Source organism: Schistocerca americana, chromosome 5 (assembly GCF_021461395.2).
Source record: "Schistocerca americana isolate TAMUIC-IGC-003095 chromosome 5, iqSchAmer2.1, whole genome shotgun sequence".
Lineage (NCBI taxonomy): Eukaryota > Metazoa > Arthropoda > Insecta > Orthoptera > Acrididae > Schistocerca > Schistocerca americana.
The window spans coordinates 153,185,543-153,205,562 of NC_060123.1; the positions used below are offsets into that span (position 1 = coordinate 153,185,543).

A 20,020-nucleotide genomic window follows, 5' to 3' on the forward strand; every position below is an offset into this window, starting at 1 on the left:
CTCCACGTTCCACTCAATACAGTTGTATGATAAAAATATTTATTGCGCAGCTCAGGGAGATCTTGACTTAAAGAAAGCAAAAGCTGCTTCACTGCTTTGGAGACGTCCAGCCAGGCTGGGCGGGAAGAGGGTCTTGTAACAATAATAATAATGAGCGTATGGCATTGGTGGCCGGAAGACCCCTGTGGTGCCACAGGTTGCAATGGTCCACCTTGCCGTCGTTATTAACATGTTAGACGGCGCAGCCCATCAGTATCTTGACGTGCAGTTGAGCTCTGACAGTCGTCGAACTTGAACGCAGACATAACATACGACTAAAGGAGACAGAAGGATACGCATATCGGCGATGAAGAATATCGAACTGATCTTGAGGTAATTTCTTGTGTGTTTGTAGCCGCTATTCGGTTTCCTCTCCTCTGTAACTGCTGCAGCACCAGTTTCTCTCGTTTTCAAGTCATTGGTCGTAATTGGTACATAATTCTGTCAATGACAGCTGTTACTGCTCACGCACACTTCTTACTTGAAGCACTTTTCGCAAAAAGCAATAATTCTGTCTAGCCTCACGGAGGGTGTCAAGCGCAAATATTGATTTCGTTACCGAGTCAAGTGGCGTGCCACAACCGTTAAGACACTGAAATCTCTACTGATACTTTATTAATAAATGTCTGTCTTGGTAACATATAACAGTATGATCCACAATGACCGGTTTTGGCTTGTACCCGTCATAAGATCACTTAGAAAACAGAAAAAAACACTAATCTGACAGTTATAAATTCAATAGCTTGAAGGGCAAATATACAGAAACTCTACCATAAAGACCCAAAGAAACTGGTACACTAGCTTAATATCCTGTAGGGCCCCAGCGAACACGAAGAAGTGCCGCCACACGACGTGGCATGGACTCGACTATTGTCTGAAGTAGTGCTGGAGGCAACTGACACCATGAACGCTGCAGAGCTGTCTATAAATCCGTAAGAGTACGAGGGGATGGAGATCTCTTCTGAACAGCACGTTGCAAGGCATCCCAGATATGCTCAATGATGTTCATGTCTGGGGAGTTTGGTGGCCCGTGGAAGTGTTTGAACGCAGAAGAGTGTTCCTGGAGCCACTCTGTAGCAATTCTGGACGTGTGGGGTGTTGCATTGTCCTGCTGGAATTGCCCAAGTCTGTCGGAATGCACAATGGACACGAATGGATGCAGGTGATAAGACAGAATACTTACGTATGTGTCACCAGTCAGAGTCGTATCTAGACGTATCAGGGGTCCCATATCTCTCCAACTGCACACAATCCACACCATTACAGAGCCACCATCAGCTTGAACAGTCCCCTGCTAACATGCAGGATGCATGGTTTCGTGAGGTTGTCTCCATACCCGTACACATCCATCCGTCCGACCAGGCAACATGTTTTCAGTCATAAACAGTCCAATGCCGGTGTTGACGGGCCCAGGTGGGACGTAAAGCTTTGTGTCGTGCAGTCATCAAGAATACACGAGTGGGCATTTGGCTTCGAAAGGCCATATCGATGATGTTTCGTTGAATGGTTAGCACGCCGACACTTGTTGATGACCCCGCATTGAAATCTGCAGAAATTTGCGGAAGGGTTGCACTTCACGCTGAACGATTCTCATCAGTTGTCGTTTGTCCCGTTCTTGCAGGATCTTTCTCCGGCAGCAGCGATGTCGGAGATTTGATCTCTTACCGGATTTCTGATATTCACGGTATACTCTTGAAATGGTCGTACGGGAAAATCCCCACTTCATCGCTACCTTTGCGACGCTGTGTCCCATCGTTCGCGCGCCGACTATTAAAACTGGTTAAAAATCACTTAAATCTAGATAACCTGCCATTGTAGCAGCAGCAACCGATTTAACATGTGTGCCCGACTCTTGTTTTTATATAGGCGTTGCCGACCGCAGCGCCGTATTTGGCTGTTTACGTACTCATATCTCCGTATTTGAATACGCATGCCTGTACCCGTTTCTTTGGCACTTCATAAAATACATAAAACCAAAGAATACATTAAAAATAGTATGACTGAGTGCCCTAACAAACCTTCAAATATGTATCAGCGGCAAATAATCTGTACAATTACGTGCATAACAAGTGCTGCTAATAGACTGTGGGCGCTCTAAACTTACACACACACAAACTTTAGCCAGTAGAGAGCACTAATACTGAGGTACACAACTAATCAGCATCATCTATTCAGTAGCTTAAAATGGCTGCACATTGCATTGCTAAGATGTCTTTTATTGTTAGACAGACACCTTGGGATGTTCTGTACAACGTGTCTTTTATTTTAGTAAAGCTGTACAGACACACATATTTAGACAGATCCTCCCGTTAGTTAACGTATTCCCTGTAATAAAAGCCGGTCGAACTAGTAATAACTGGACTCCATTAACACCGCATCTGACATTGCACTCTCAATAGTGTGGTAGCCAAATGAACAATCAAAACTTCACCACCAAATTTCGAAAAGCAGAATCAACAGAAAAAAACTGCTGGTGCTCATAGAATGACAAAAGATAATAGGCTGCATGATAGTAATCGCCATCAAAGAGACAACAAAACATTGCCGATTGCATGAAAGTTGAAAATGGAATACAACGATGCGTTCACTCTCTCTCCTTTTCATGTGGGCGTATTTGTGCGTACATACATTCACACTGTACTTAGGTCGACAACACAATAATTATGATACATTAATTATAGCTGTTTCATTAAGATTACCGAGATACTACTGTTCAAAGTTTTTTTATACAGATTTGTTATCAAATCACTATGCTGTTTCTTCCAATCGCGATTTATACTGTGTCCCACTTTAGGGCAGTGTGATGGAAAATGATTACCGGAAACATACCGGAAATTAGTGATTTATATATTCTCTTAAACAATGAAACTGAATCAACGGAATTATAGCAAAGCATAAATATGCTGCAATATCTACGGTTCACTACAATGCATTCACTGTAATACCAAACACTGATCTGATGCATGTTAGCAACAGACAGGAATACGTCCGCCATACAGGGATATTGAACGCCAGGCACTTGTACTGCGAAACAAATTATTTGTATTGCTGCAGATGTGCTGCGTGCTTTGCATCTCCGATTTCGCCCGTCCGTTCTCCAGACCTCGTTCGATATCACATTTAACACAGGCTCTTCGTTATTAACTTTCTTTCGATACTACTTAGCGGTTTTTAAATTAGAAATAACTAATGAATAAGTTAAAAAATATCCTGTTAGTCCTTGCGGACACAACCGCGGAATAATTCAGCCAAATTTCAGAAAGACGTTTTTATTAGTGTGCCTGCAATCAATTCCGTTAGTGTGTTTCAAGCAAACGGAATGGATTGCGGGCACGTTAATAAAGATGTCTGTCTGAAATTAGATTGAATTAATCCTCAGACTTGTCTGCAAGAAGTAAAAGGGTATTTTTTATTTTAATTTACTCATTAATTACTGAAAAAACGTGACCAAAAACACACGACACACTGCATCTTAGTTTCAAACGCCCGCCATTTTATTATTTTATCAAATTAAAAAGAAAGTGTTATAACTGCGTATGCAGTATCCTATGGCCTGAGAAAACAGTTTTCAGATAAAGTTTTCAGATTGCAAGACTTCCGTCATGGACACACCTCATTTTGGACAGACAAACTTTAACTTCTCGGATGGGGGGCTTAATGAAAAATGAATTTCTTAAATCCAAGAATCAATAAATAATGCACAGAAGATCTACGTTGAATGATTTATTAGTTTGTTTTTTTTAAATGTAGAAGTCGTTTATTTTGTAGTCTGGACCCTTAAGGCGAATAGAGAGATAGTTACTTTCGAAGTCGCGCGAGAATTTTTACTTCTCCTACGAACTCATGCTCCAATGACCTCGACGTTGACTACACATTAAAAATTGATCCTCCTCGTCCGTCTTCTAAAGAAATACCATTGTGGCGACAGTGCGTCTCTGCAGGTTCTCAGCTATGCTGCAACAAAGGTTCGTCGAAGAAACTGCATATTCCCGCAGTTGCCATATATCATTAGAAATCAGCAGGATATTAGAAATGAATAAGACCAATTGAATCTTTAGCCCTCCAACCAAGAGTGAATCATCGGGTCAAAGATGAAGTGGGTCTACGCAGATGTGATGTGTCTCCTACATCGTCTTCGCAATCAGCAACGTTGACGAACCGTGTAAGTTGCTCTTTCAACCCAGCTGTCTTCTCATCACTAGTTCCCAGAGACCTAGAATGAATGCAAAAGTACGAAGTTATTCACCCGGCCTACAATTTACTCGGATATTATGAAAGTGTGTAGAAACGCGCGATGTGAACGCTCCAGGAAAGCAGGACAGTGGATTCCAGCTCAGCAACGCATGGGAAATGGCCTCCTTCAGCTAGGACTCTTGACGAAACGGAGGCTCCAGCAACTAAATGACAGCCGCCTAGGGACGTTGTCGGTAGGAGACAAGTGGCTTAACATCTTGAATATGGGAGACACACTTGCTGCAGAAATGCAAAGATAGTCTGCACATGGATTTTATAGCAGCTGTCCTGGAATCGTTGTCCATGACGCCACTGTGAATGTGATAGAACGTCTATTTGGCTTTGTAATGAGAGGCATCAGGCAGATGGGGAATCTAGAAATGCTGGTGACACATTCTGAGCAACAAGGATGACGACTTTTCCAGTCATTGACAGTACTTTGCCGCTGCTCTGACAGAAAGTCTGTCTTCAATGCTCGAAATTTCGTTAAAATTGGTTACTCATTATATACAGTCATAGTAGCAGACGCCAGATAAGATCATGTAGAGGGCAGCATTTCCTTACCCTGCTAGTATTAATATTCCCAGCGACAACGCGCCTGATTCCTTCGTAACGGCTACCTGCGGATCTTCCGCCTCTCTACTCTCGCCTTTGAACTTGACTTGTCTGCCACTCTGCGGCACTGAAGACAGATTCTCGTGGCATGAGGCCTCATCTGAGATCCTCTCTACTCTCCAGACAATTGCAATAAAAACCAGTTCTTGCTTGCCGACGCGAATATTGAGAAAACGACGAACCTCGCGCCTGATCCATTGTCAGAAATTAGTTGTTAACGTGCCCCTGCCTTATGGCTTTCACAAGAAAAATGGCAACGAAGCAGACTAGCGTTGTCTAAGGGGTATGTGAGAGCTACTTTTACTAAACTTCGGTTGCTCACACACAAACAAGTAAATGCTTTTTTTTTAAGGTCCGATCGTTCACGAAATTAAAAGCACAGTAAAAATTCGATGGACCTTTGTGCAGATGGATTGCACAGTGCCTCTAGTATGCCTGTCGATAGCGTCCCGTCACTCCTTTCAGTTCTGAGCGCACAGCGAGCTCGTCCAGGTGCCTAGAACAGCAGTGTCTTCCGTCAAATGTGTCATTCGATTTCGTCATGTTGCGGGATTTAGCCAGATTTCATGCACTCCTCATAACGTAACTGTCGTGCGTGACAGCTAAGTGCAGCAATACGCAGGAACTTTGAATCGGGACGTACAGGCGTTCGTGATGCAGACGGGCAGGGAAGGAATGGAATATCAACAGATATCTTGATCAGCGAGTGGTTCAGAAATTCGAGAAAATCGTCTGCGAAGGCCAATCCAGAACCAGCGAAGAGAGATGTTGTCATCAGGCATCGGCCCTCTTCATGGCAAGCCTCCTCCGCACGCTGCAGCTGCAACAATGGCACTCCGGCAGCGTTTTCACTGGAAAGCGTTTCATAATGCACCATAGGCTCCCTGTGTTTTCATCTCTTTTCTCATCTTAACCGATGGCTGTGAGGACAATATTTTAGCACAGACAACGAGCTGCAGAACAGTGTAGGGAATTCGTGGAAAGCACAGGTCGCTGCCTTCTGTGACGAGGGTATTGGAAAGTTGGTAAAACGCTATTGGTGCATTTCTAAGTAGGAGCGGCCACTATGAAGAGAAGTATCTGGAAGGCGTAGCTAAATGTTACAAAAAAAACGATCAAACCTTGAAAAAAAGTATCCTTCCTCTGTTTGAAAAAACTACCCTTTTGAGTTATTAATGAAACAGAATTTTACAAACTTCTCGGTTTAGGAGCTCAAAACAAGTAACTTAATATTTCTGATTATTCCTAGACACTCATGCAGTTACACAGTATTTACGGGGAGTTTAAAGCCATTATAGTTCACTTCAAACACCACATCAGCACCAGTTTGCAATAGAGAGAGTGGGCTTAAGTTATAACAGACTGTCTGGTAGTACTGTATGTTCTCCCAGCACATGGTACAGATGTTGCTCTACAAGACCTTTCTTGAGAATATTTTTCAAATGGTTCAAATTGCTCTGAGCACTATGGGACTTAACATCTGATGTCGCCAGTCCCCTAAAACTTAAACTACTTAAACCTAACTAACCTAAGGACATCACACACATCCATGCCGGAGGCAGGTCGAACCTGCGACCGTAGCCGTCGCGCGGTTCCAGACTGAACGTCCTAGAAACGCCAGAATATTTTTCTCTTGTATTATTAGGGTGTGCCCCAGTGACTGAAGCGAACAATCTGAACTATACTTGTTGGACTCTACCGCACTGTGCAACATGCATTGCTAGTGTACAGACACTTTGGAAACCTGTCATAGACGTTTGCGAAACCATTCGACACTGCTCGGATATATCTCAAATGGCGCGACAGACCATGATTCGATGTGTTTATGCGTGTGTAGAAGAAAGCGGTAGACAGTTTGAAGAAGCGGTACCAGTTTGAAATGGGACATGCTGTAGTCTTCCGAATGTCACGTAATTTACTTCGGAGAGTTGTCCGCTTTTCACAGTACAAACGCCCAACTGTTGGGACTCTTAGCCCTGAATATAGGAGGAATGCTACGCTGCTATAGATATACAGGGTGAAAAATATTTAAACCGACAAATTCTGGGAGGTTGTAGGTGACATCAAAACAAATATTTTTCCCTAATATCATTTTTTTCCTATGAGGATTTTTTAAACCGGTGGAGGCCGTATTACGCTCTTCAGTCGTTAGAGGCCGTGTTACGATCTTCAGTTGTTAGAGGGCGTATTACGCTCTTCAGTTGTAGGCAACTGCTGCCCACCAGTGTAGTATTGCATTGTCTCTGTTTACTAATTGAGCGATACACCTGGAGTGATTACACTGATATGGTTGGTTTATACTACGTAGCACACCACAACGGACGACCTGCACTGCGGGTTTATCAACAACAATATCCTAATCGCCGTATCCCACATCATACGACCTTTGCTGCTGTGTACCAACGTCTGCGTCAGACCGGGTCATTTAGCAGATTACCTGGACAGGGACGCCTTCGCTCGGTAAGAACGCTGCAATTTGAGGAAGCTGTCTTGCAGCATGTGGACCGGGATCCTTCAATCAGCACTCGTGCATTTGCACGTAACATGGGGACGAATCTGACGAATGTAAGAACAGTCCTCCGAGTGCAATTTTTACGTCCATTGCACTTGCAGCGTGTCCTCAACCTGGAACCAGTTGATTATCCACCCAGAGTACAGTTTTCGCGGTGGTACCCGGAACAGTGTGAAATGCATCCTACATTTCCATCCTCTGTGTTGTTTACCGATGAAGCAACGTTGGGGCGTGATGGAGTCTTCAACAACCACAATTCGCATGTTTGGAGTGAGGATAACCCACATGCCACAGTTACTAGCGCTCATCAAGTGCGGTTCTTCGTTAATGTGCGGGTCGGTGTTGTTGAGGACTGTTTAATTGGGCCGTATCTGCTACCTAGGCCATTAAATGGCAGGTAATATTACAATTTTCTCGCCAGAGCATTGCGAGAATTGCTGGAAGACGTCCCGCTCCCTACAATACAACGCATGTGGTTCCAACATGACGGGGCGCCGGCACATTTCAGTCGTCGTACGCGTCGATTCCTGGACCGAAGTTTCCCAGAAAGGTGGATTGGCAGAGGTGGTCCTGTACCATGGCCTGCTCAATCCCCATATATTTTCCCTCTGGACTTTTTTGTGTGGGGCGAGATGCACAACCCTGTTTATGCAACTCCTGTTGCATCAGAAGAGGATCTGGTTGCCCGGATAGTAGCAGCAGCAGGAACAATTCAGGATACTCCTGGGGTTTTTGCCCGTGTCAGATAGAACATGATCCGACAGTTTAACCTGTAATTGAAATCGGGTTGTGTTAATGTGTTGCCTCTTGGTCATAAAAAAAATGGAAAAGTGTTTGTTGGTTTAGTTACTTTGCCACCAGATAAATCTTCCTCTACCGGTTTAAATATTCCTCATAGGAAAAAATGACAGTATGGAAAGATATTTGTTTTGATGTCCCCTACCACCTCCCAGAGTTTGTCGGTTTAAATACTTTTCACCCTGTATACCGGTATAGAGTAAACTAACACAAGGCTCTCGTCTGGTACACAATCACCGTACTGTGATGAAAATGGTACGTCGTAACCCTAAAGTGAATATGTCGTATTTTTTAATGCTGATGCAAGACCTATTATTTTCTTTAAGCGAAAAATTATAATTTTATCAAGTACCTTGATATTCTACAGCTGTACGCTTTGTCACGAGGTGATGACCGTCAGTCGGCAAACTATTCCCATCAAGACGGTGAACCTCTATAGTGTGCCAAGTCTGTGTAAGATATCGTGGACCAGGAGGCTCCGGAGGTTCCAGGCACGTGCCGGGTGGATGGAAATGGAGCACAGATTTTTTTTTTATGTTTGGTGTGAAAGGAACACATATCGAGACAGACTACCTTTTTGTTAAATGAGTCAAACACTGGGGTAAAATTCATGTTTTATATCACTCCGTGTCTCCTCTTCATAACGCTGAACCAAGTTCTTGCCGCAGTCCAGGACTTGGCAATGCACGCGACGCCGCTATGCGACATACTTGCACCACTGTTCGCGGAGCAACTGTTAATCGGCGCAAACTGGATTAACTTCCTGCGCTGTTATATTAATGCAACGAGGTCACCAGTGTCGCTTTAAACCACGAGGCAAGTATCAAAGGTCACAACTCTGACAGAAGATTACTCCCCTGCAGCAAAATCCAGTAGCATACAAGTGATTTCTAAGTTCTGAAAATATCCACATAACGTCCTTGGCAATTCCAGCAATTAAAAAAAAATAGGATGACAGTAGAAAAATATGATGGCCTTAAAAGTCGTACCTAAAACCAACACCTAGTTGTCAAGGAAACAGTTCGATTTATTAGCACTTTCAGAAATCTTGTCAGGTCCGTTTCTTCCTCCCGTGCCTCCCAAAACTAGAAATTAGCTTCCTGACCTAATATAAAACAGTTTTCAGTTAATAGCATCAACCTGGGCTAAATCACTCTACACTCGACTTTGGAGATCACAACTGCCGCTCAGCTATTAACACAGCCCAACTCTCCGCTGTGAAACCATGCGCCCTTGCGCTAAAAAGACGCAGTTAATCTACAAGACTCGGACTTGCACTACGCGTCCGGGTCCCATTGGACCTGCCTTCTTCCCTCCAAGAAGGTGCGCGAATGACTCTCCAATACAGCGAGTTCAGAGCAAATCCCAAAATTTTTTAAGTATTTACACTTCGTGTTCAATCAGGCTGAAGGTGTAGAATGGTGGTATTTTTTCTCGCCAACGGGGACCCTCATTTGTTTCATCACAATCAATATTCAGCAAACTAACGATGAAAAAAGTTCCCGTTGCGATTTGGGTATTCCCTCCTCGCATGCTGAAAACGTTCCAGAGTGCCACAGTATGCTTGTATTTCGTGAAAATCTGCCCGCTCTATAAGGGAGAATCATATGGTTCCCTTTTAGCATGAGCCAGTCGTTTGTGGGCGAGGATCTGGCGCCCGATAACATCACTGATGAGTTCCATCGGGTTCAGATCAAGCGAAGTTGGTGGTCAATACACCAGCGTGAGTTAGTATCACATTCCTCAAACTACCGTAACACGATTATGGCCTTATGTCACGGACAGTTCTCTGCTGGAAGTCGCCATGACCATGGGAGAAGACAACAAGCGGGTAGTGATGTCTGTGACCCACAATATTGTTCACCTAGTACATAGCCGTCGTGGTGCCTTCGACTATGTCTCACGTCCCCTGTAGCACACTGCCTCCACGAACCTGCGCCCGAGCCGTGGTGCGTGTTTCGAGCAACAGTTCCCCTAGATGACGGCGCGTCCATCACGACCATCGACCTGTTGTAACAAGAAATGTGGGTCATCTGAGCACGTAATACTTTCCATTGATCCACAGTCCAGTTTTGATGATCCCTTGCCCACTGCTATCGTAACTGACGATGTCGTTGGGTCAACATGGGAGCACCTAGGGATAGACTGCTTTGGGGCGCCATGTTACAAACGATCTGGTTGATGGTATTGACAGCGGCCTTAGACTGTTTGCCGATGACGCTGTAGTCTACTGGAAAGTAGTATCACATGAAAGATGTGAACAAATCAATGAGGACTTGCAGAAAATAAATGCGTGGTGTAATGACCGGCAGTTATCTCTCAATATTAGTAAGTGTAACGTACTGCGTATAACAAGGCGAAAATCCCCATTAATGTATGAGTACATTAACATCAGTCAGGTATCTGGGTGTGACTATTCGAAATAATCTCTTATGGAATGATCAGATTACACAAGTAATGGGTAAGGCGAACTCTAGATTGCGGTTTATTGGTAGAATTCTGAAGCGATGCAGTCCTTCAACAAAGGAAATAGCTTACAATACGTTAGTTCGTCCAGTCTTAGAGTACTGATCGTCTGTATGGGACCCTTACCAGTTGGGTCTGATTCAAGAGTTTGAGAAGGTCCAAAGAAGAGCGGCAAGATTCGTGACTGGTACATTTAGCCATCGCGAGAGCGTTACAAATCTCATAGAAAGTTTGAAGTGGGACACACTTGCAGATAGACGACGCGCTAAACAGAAGGGGCTGCTCACTAAATTCCAAGATCCAATCTTCGCCGAGGATGTAGAGCATACATTATAATCACCAACTTTCAAATCGCGTAATGATCGTCATTCAAAGATAAGGGAAATAAGAGTTCGTACTGAGGCTTTCAGACAGTCGATTTTCCCTCGCGCGATCCGCGAGTGGAACAGAGGGGGGGGGGGGGGGGGGGAGATATATGACTTCAGCGCGGATTGTGCCCTCCGCCACACACCGCTTGGTGCCTAGCGGAGTATATATGTAGATGTAGATGTTCAATAATGTGTGCTCAGCTGTGTACTCCGAAACATGAGTCTCCACCGGAATTGTTCTCTGTCATCAGATCTGCCACATATCGCCGCCTGACGTACTTTGTAGTGTGAACAAAACTCTGACCTCGTTCTGTGATGAGTTGTGGACATCCAATAGCCTGTCGCCTGCTCCTGGTTCACCAGTTTCCGTAGATGCTTACGACAACAGCTCACGGAGAGACACCCAGCTTCGAAATTTCCGGGATAATATTTCCAAAAAGCTGGACCATTACAATCTGGCGTTTATCAAAATCACTTAACGTCAGTAGATTTCCCCATTCGCAAGCCATATCGTCATTATAACAGTTCCCGCTTTATGTCTTCTCCACTTCTACATCTACATACATACTCCGCAATCCACCATACGGTGCGTGGCGGAGGGTACCTCGTACTACAAGTAGCATCTCCTCTCCCTGTTCCATTCCCAAACAGAACGAGGGAAAAATGACTGCCTATATGCCTCTGTACGAGCCCTAATCTCTCTTATCTTATCTTTGTGGTCTTTCCGAGAAATATAAGTTGGCGGCAGTAAAATTGTACTGCAGTCAACCTCAAACACTAGTTCTCTAAATTTCCTCAGTAGCGATTCACGAAATAACGCCTCCTTTCCTCTAGAGACTCCCACCCGAGTTCCTGAAGCATTTCCGTAACACTCGAGTGATGATCAAACCTACCAGTAACAAATCTAGCAGCCCGCCTCTGAATTGCTTCTATGATCTCCCTCAATCCGACCTGATAGGGATCCCAAACGCTCGAGCAGTACTCAAGAATAGGTCGTATTAGTGTTTTATAAGCGGTCTCCTTTACAGATGAACCACATCTTCCAAAATTCTAACAATGAACCGAAGACGACTATCCGTCTTCCCCACAACTGCCATTACATGCTTGTCCCACTGCATATCGCTCGGCAATGTTACGCCCAAATGTTTAATCGACGTGACTGTGTCAAGCGCTACACTACTAATGGAGTATTCAAACAGTACAGGATTCTTTTTCCTATTCGTCTGCATTAATTTACATTTATCTATATTCAGAGTTAGATGACATTCTTTACACCAATCACAGATCCTGTCCAAGTCATCTTGTATCCTTCTACACTCAACGACGACATCTTCCCGCACACCACAACATCATCAGCAAACAGCCGAATATTGCTATTCACCCTATCCAGAAGATCATTTATGTAGACAGAAAACAACAGCGGATCTACCATACTTCCCTGGGGCACTCCAGATGATACCCTCACCTCCGATGAACACTCACCATCGAGGACAACGTACTGGGTTCTATTACTTAAGAAGTCGTACGTTCTTTGCAGTGTTAATACCTGAGCACCACAAGGCAGAATTTAATCTCGCTGTGGGCAGTGGCCATAGCTTCTCGGCTTATCAGTGTGGACGCACATCTGAATGAAGTAATGAGTATCTTTACTGACACTGTCGGATCCACTTCTGTTTAGTGGTTGCCTATTTTGTCCACTATTGACTCCCCAGATGTCATAAGGAAAGCTGCTAGAATAATTGTTGGAAAAGTTGAGACAGTATGATGTGTGTTTCACTGTTTACAGGAGGGAGGCCGCATGGCGGCAGTGGGCCCACGGCTGGCCATCCCGGAGACCTACCCCGGCTACTTCGAGCTGCTGAGCGAGGAGGGCCGCGCCGTGCGCTGCATCGAGGGCGTGGGCGAGCTGTCGCGGCGCGCCGGCCTCTCTGGCGCTTGTCTAGTGCGCGAGCCCGTGCGCGCCTTCCCCGACCCCGGGCCGGGCCCGGCCGTCGCCGCCGTCGCAGCCCTGCCGCCGGACGGAGCGCGCACCGTGCCCGTCGGCGAGACCCTCACCCCCACCGGAGAGGTAAGTCACCACACAACGGGAACATCCCGACTTGAACCGCTAAAACCCAAGCATAGATACATGTTTGCTCTATCAGCCATCGAAGTCTTTTATCTGCAAAACTTCGCAGTAGTCATCAATGAGGTATTATTTGACAATAAGGAAAACATTTGCTAGAAAAAGTTCATGTGGTAACATACCCTTGAAGGCTGCGCTCAAGCAGTTCACTATTGAGGACGCTTCAGGAAGTTTCCAGTATCCGAGGTGCAGAGGCTTTTGTCCAGCCTCGAAATGTTATAGGTCGGTCTTTTCTTCTACACGGATTGTGATTTGAGACTATAGTTCAATTCGTTTATCTTGGCGGTTCGCGCATGCCCGCCCAGACGCGGGAGATTGCTGCGTTGCCAGTTGTACGCGCCAAGAGAAGCAGCGCCATAGTATAGTTCGCAAACTTACGTTTAGGGGGGAGCGCGCAGTTTATGAAGTAAAGCCACCACGGCCGTATTAACCCTTTCGCTGCTACAAAGACATGCTTCCCGCATTCCGCGATGTGCGCGATTTTGTCATCATTGCACTGTTCGCCTGTGCAGACACATGGTGTTTCGACTGCTTTGACACACATCATTCGATTTCACAAAAACTATATGGCCCAAAAATTTGATTTTTACACATCTTCTTGACTGATACCTTCCCCCCATAAATGACTTAATTTTGTTTCGATGTTCAACGTAGCTATTGTGCAGCGTTACATGTAGTAAACCATTGCACGAAATTTTGAAGAGTTTGCAGAGGTAAAAGTCCATACTTTCCGTATGGTCGATTCTAGTTGCCACTAGAAATTTCAAAAAATTACATTCAAACGAATAAAATTCATGAAGTAAGACACTTCGATATTGTTTTTAAATAAAGAAAATATTAAGCACTGATCAAGGGTTTTTTGTTGTTGTTGTTGTTGTTCGTTGAATTTGTTCGTGGCAGACGTCCGATGACACCCGTTCAGGTTGTTCGTTGATCGGTTCACTCAATTTTTTTATTACAGAGGGTAGCTAACCCTCTGACCGAACACGCTGAGCTACCGTGCTGGCCATCAAGGTTTGAACTCAGAACCTTTCGCTTAGCAGCCATACACTTTAACCATTACGCTAACGCAGCTCGTCATTCAAAACATATCCCAGAGGACTTTAAAATATCACGCAAAATACCAACTAACACTGTTGGTATGGTTATGAATTACTCACGTTTCGTCGAAGTACAATAGGAAATAAACGATTACCGATGTTCTTTATGGCGAAAAAGCGGTTAGTGAGAATGATACAAACACCTTTCTTTGCTATCGCCTGAATTAGGAGGCGTGTTTGGTTTAATTAATTAATAGAATATGAAGCAATTGGTATAAAGAATGCTTTTTCCAAACTTTCTACAAAATAAAGTCTGCTATCAAGACATTGATTTTGTTCTATTACTTTATTTATGACTGAACGTTTCTAAAACTGAAGACACTCGTCCGTGCTCTGCACTGCAGTCGAGCTCTGGCAACGTCGTTCTCTGTTCATTGGCTGATTGTGTTTTGTGACGTCAGATGCGCAGAACGAACCTAAACTCGGCCGGCGTCTAAATGACGCGCACTTTAGTAGGCAGGCTCCCTTTAGACGCTTCTGGCTTCCTCTCCACAGCACCTGTTCGAAAGAAACTGCTGACATTTCTGGCAGGAAGCAGCACAAGCTGTAAACTACTGATTGAAAGACCTACATTCGGCTCTTAAAGATGATTGGCACGGCCTACATGTTGACACAGTTTCTTGTAGAGGTTTGGAGCTCAGTGCAAACGGGAAGTTGATCGTGAGCCCTCCAGTGCAGTTGAGTCATGAGCGCGGAAGTACCGTTTCGGGGGTATTACTGATTTCACAGTTCGGAGGTTTAGTGAGCAACCGTGGCCCACAAAGTATTTCTTCCAGTACGAAAAAGTAAGAGAACTGGCAAATCCGCTACCCGCGTGCAGTTGTGGAGTGCTCAGCGGTTTTCCGGCTTTTGTATGCGAGACTGCGGTTAACGAGGGCATTTGTAGGAAGATGCCTGCATCAGATCGTGAAATCTGTAGCTACGGATTTGACGATTTCAACCAAAGTCAGAAAATTCTATTTGCTTCCTTGGAAAGTGGAAGCATGGTGATTTTGTGTATTTTTTGACTAGCTGATTTTGAGCTGTATTCCTATTTTTGATTTGTGGAGATTATAGCTGGGGGTTGCTAGAGGCCAGTTGAAGGTGGCTATGAAATGTTAGCAGTGTGCGTTTTCCAGTCTAGTGGTCGGATCTTGCAACATTTCTGTGGAAGTAGTTGGACTATCGATCTTGGAGAAACCAGAAGTTATGTACTGTCTCGCTCGTTATGTTGAAGCAGGTGGTTCTCATTTACACTGAGTTAGTAGTATAGCAGCGTAAGGGATTAATCTATACCCGCTACTAAACGCTTTCGTGAAAATCTTCAGAGCAGTGCGTCACGTTGTTTGTGTTGCGCGCCACACATCGCTAAGAGAGCGTGAATTCTGGCCGCAGGTGCGGGTGTGATGTCGCACTGCATCACGGAAACTCCGCGTCACGGACGAAAGGAACGTTTGAATGTTACCAGATGATACGCTACAGAGTCATTTTACCAAAACACAATTCGCTGTGCTGTACGTCCTTCACTTACTCGACATCGATGTGAAAATGTAAAATTCTAATGAAGTAGGGTCTATGTAAACCACAGCGGGATGGAACAGTGGGTTCACTTGTCAAGGGAAAAATGTGGGCGTACTACGTAATTTTCGGTGTATCCGCACTAGAGTGGTCCACTGTCAAAACCCACAACGCTCAGATTATCGAATGATGGAACAGAAAGATGAACTTCGTAATCTTTGTCACGCATATGTTAACTCAGCTCTGTATCTCGGTGCAAAAAGTTGCTTATACACAACAGAATGAAGACGAATGGTCAAAAGTCGATCGAGTACAGTGAACTATGCTTTGTCAATTTGCAAGCGTAATAATTTAACAAGACATCTGGCAAAGTGTTTGTACCGTCTAGAAAAACATACATCCATAACTTAACAGTATGTGGTGGTCTTTGGTGGCTGCACCTTTAACGTGACGACCTTGTTGGGAAAACACTGCAACTGTAATTGTACACAAATGCAGAGTTTCTCAGATAAATGAACTTGATGGATGATAGAAAAGACACAGCCCCCTGTTACAAAATCATTCCTATTCCGCTTTCACCGTCCGCTCTGTGGTACGTCCCTCGTCACTTCAGTTGTTGTTTACACTGCGAGTTGACCGACGCTCAACGGCGAGGTTATCTGCGCCCATCCCTTCAGTAATCAACTCTTGCTCTAATCCAAGTTGCTACTTTAAGAAAGAAACAGATCAACATTTTAACATATTTTTCAAGTTCACCCCCAAAATATCTCCCTGCATGGTGCAGTGCTTCCAGTTGTCTTCAAACCATCTAGCACCCGGTACAGATCATATCACCGCAATGCGATACATCTCAGAACATCAAAGCAGACCACTGTTACACATCACAACACAAACACTCAAATAAGGTTGTGCGAACGTTAAGAAATGCATCGAAAGGCGATTTCAAGTAGCTAGCTATCCAGTCATCATAAAACTGTTCTGAAGGGCATATGGCTACCGTAAGAGTTCCCGGAGTGGCCTGCAGGATGAATAGTTCCTGTACGCAGGGGCTTGCACGTTGTACGTTCTTGGGGATCAAACCACCAAATTTAATGCAAGAGGCTTTGCATATTAAGTGAGCTCTGACAGCCCGGTTACCAGTAGCCTGCAATGAGACGAATTCCTTTACATTTTGATTAGTACAGAATGTGTATATCCAAAGTTGGCCTGAGGCTACAAACATGCAATGATAAGAGCCTATAAAGAACCAGCGTCGCCACTGGAGGGCATAATTTTAAATATTTTTGTGTGTTGAAACAAGTCAATGTAAATAGACCTAAACCTAACTAATAAGAAATGGAATACGGGCTCTAGCCTCGATGCCAAAGAAAGAGAGGCAAAGACTTTCTTCAGGTATGCCGTATCCAACCGAAGCATTCATTGATTCAGCAGGGCCAGCCAGTGTGGCCGAACGGTTCTAGGCGCTCAGTCTGGAACCACGAGACCGCTACGGTCGCAGGTTCGAATCCTGCATCGGGCATGGATGTGTGTGATGTCCTTAGGTTAGTTAGGTTTATGTAGTTCTAAGTTCTAGGGGACTGATGACCTCAGATTTTAAGTACCATAGTGGTCAGAGCCATTTGAACCATTTGAACCTTACAGCATCAAGTTAGCTATCATTGTTCTCACAGATTAGACTGTCCCAGCTCGTGTGACTGCCGACGGGCAGCTGGGTAGCGACGGCTGTGGGCGTTGAGGGACATAACACCTGATGCTCGGGCAGTAAGTCTTTGCGTATTCAACAGTTCTGCATCGGCTGAACTCACACGGGTGGGGTTGATCAAGTGGTTCGTTAATGCGCAGAATGCATGGAATCGGGTCGTCGTTTGGTTTGTCTATACTAGCTTGCGCCTACCCACGAGCGTGCTGACGGGTGCCCAGCAGTACCCACAACCACTAGTGCAGCGTTGGAACACCCCACTGTAGATGTCCAACTCAGCTTACCATTTTCTTCTTCTGATAAGGTTCTTCAATGGATTTCATCATTTACTTTGTTTCAATACTTCTTCGTCTGGACTTAATCTGCCCCTGCATTATTTGCTGGTGCCATTTTCAGATTATGTGCACCACTGTTCGCCTTTTTCTGTAAATATTTACGGCTCCTGTTTAAATGATCCCCGCACTCGCTTCCGAGCAAGTGGTGACTCGACGCGCCGTTTGCCGGCAGGTGACGGTGGGCAAGTCGCGGTACCTGCGGTGCGTGGACGGGCGCGGCGAGTCGCTGCTGGTGCCGCTGGAGCAGCGCGGCGGCCGCTTCTCGGCGGTGGCGCGCGAGGACTCCATCTCGGGGGTGCACAGCGCGCGCAACCTGCTGGCCAAGCGGCTGCCGCTGACGGTGCGCCTGGTGCACGGCCCGCCGCCGGCGCCCGCCCCCGGCGCCTCGTCGGCGCGCGGCCACCGCCACTTCGCGCCCGAGCTGCGGCTGCTCGCCGCCTACGAGGAGGAGCACGTGTTCGCGCTGCCGCTGGGCGGCCACCACCGCGCCGCCTCCGCCGCCGCCGCCGCCGCCTCCGAGCAGCTGCTGGCGCTGCCGCTGGCCGCGCCGCTCAAGGTGGTGCGTGCGCGCAACGAGGACGCGCTGCGCGGCATGCACGAGTTCGTCCGCCTGGCCGAGCGCGCGGCGCGCCTGCTCGCGGACGTCGCCGACAAGATGCAGGTAGGTGACGGTAGCCTCGGTAACGAGTGCTACTGGTAAACACACATGATGCGAAGGGTACAAGTGCAACATTTATATTGTCGATTGAGGACAGTCTACTGAATAACATTACACCAGTATTTACCTAATTTGCAGACGAATAGTCACAGTTATTACGTGTAGTATGTTGGAACACGTGAGGCAATACTGAACCTACGACTTATCTCAGAAGAAAGATTAAGGAAAGGCAAACCTACGTTTCTAGCATTTGTAGACTTAGAGAAAGCTTTTGACCATGTTGATTGCAATACTCTCTTCCAAATTCTGAAGGTGGCAGGGGTAAAATACAGAGAGCGAAAGGCTATTTACAATTCGTACAGAAAGCAGATGGCAGTTATAAGAGTTGAGGGACATGAAAGGGAAGCAGTCGTTGGGAAGGGAGTGAGACAGGGTTGTAGCCTCTCCCCGATGCTATTCAATCTGTATATTGAGCAAGCAGTAAAGGAAACAAAGGAAAAGTTCGGAGTAGGTATTAAAATCCATGGAGAATAAATAAAAACTTTGAGGATCGCCGATGAAATTGTAATTCTGTCAGAGACAGCAAAGGACTTGGAAGAGCAGTTGAACGGAATGGACAGTGTCTTGAAAGGAGGATATAAGATGAACATCAACAAAAGCAAAACGAGGGTAATGGAATGGAATGTAGTCGAATTAAGTCTGGTGATGCTGAGGGAATTAGATTAGGAAATGAGACACTTAAAGTAGTAAAGGAGTTTTGCTATTTGGGGAGCAAAATAACTGATGATGGTCGTAGTAGAGAGGATATAAAATGTAGATTGGCAATGGCAAGGAAAGCGTTTCTGAAGAAGAAAAATTTATTAACATCGGGTACAGATTTAAATGTCAGGAAGTCGTTTCTGAAAGTATTTGTATGGAGTGTAGCCATGTATGGAAGTGAAACGTGGACGATAAATAGTTTAGACAAGAAGAGAATAGAAGCTTTCGAAATGTGGTGCTACAGAAGAATGCTGAAGATTAGATGGGTAGATCACATAACTAATGAGGAGGTATTGAATAGAATTGGGGAGAAGACGAGCTTGTGGCACAACTTCACTAGGAGAAGGGATCGGTTGGTAAGACATGTTCTGAGACATCGAGGGATCACCAATTTAGTGTTGGATTGCAGCGTGGAGGGTAGAAATCGTAGAGGGAGACCAAGAGATGAATACACTAAGCAGATTCAGAAGGATGTAGGTTGCAGTAGGTACTGGGAGATGAAGAAACTTGCACAGGATGGAGTAGCATGGAGAGCTGCATCAAACCAGTCTCAGGACTGAAGACCACAACAACAATAACATGTTTTTAGGTTGGGTTGGAAGGAGCAAGGCAGAAGTGAGAAGTAGAATTGCTCAAGCAAAAGCTGCTTTTAACAAGAAGAAAAACATCTAGGAGCATCAGCCTTGAAATCAGCAAAAGATTTTTGAAATCATATGTGTGGAGTCTGGCATGCTATGGATGTGAAACATGGACTCTCAAGACAGAGGAAGACCAGAAGCTAAATTCTTTTGAAATGTGGTGTTATAGACGCATGCT

General features: G+C 45.2%; 1 protein-coding gene across 1 annotated transcript in view; it reads left to right on the forward strand.

The window, feature by feature from the left end:
- The window catches only part of LOC124616020, a 174,784-nt gene that overhangs the window by 139,027 nt on the left and 15,737 nt on the right, over window positions 1–20,020 (forward strand). Inside the window, exons 3-4 of the mRNA XM_047144238.1 lie at window positions 12,818–13,099; window positions 17,960–18,448. Coding sequence (XP_047000194.1) covers window positions 12,818–13,099; window positions 17,960–18,448 — 771 coding nt within the window. The remainder of the gene's footprint in view (window positions 1–12,817; window positions 13,100–17,959; window positions 18,449–20,020) is intronic.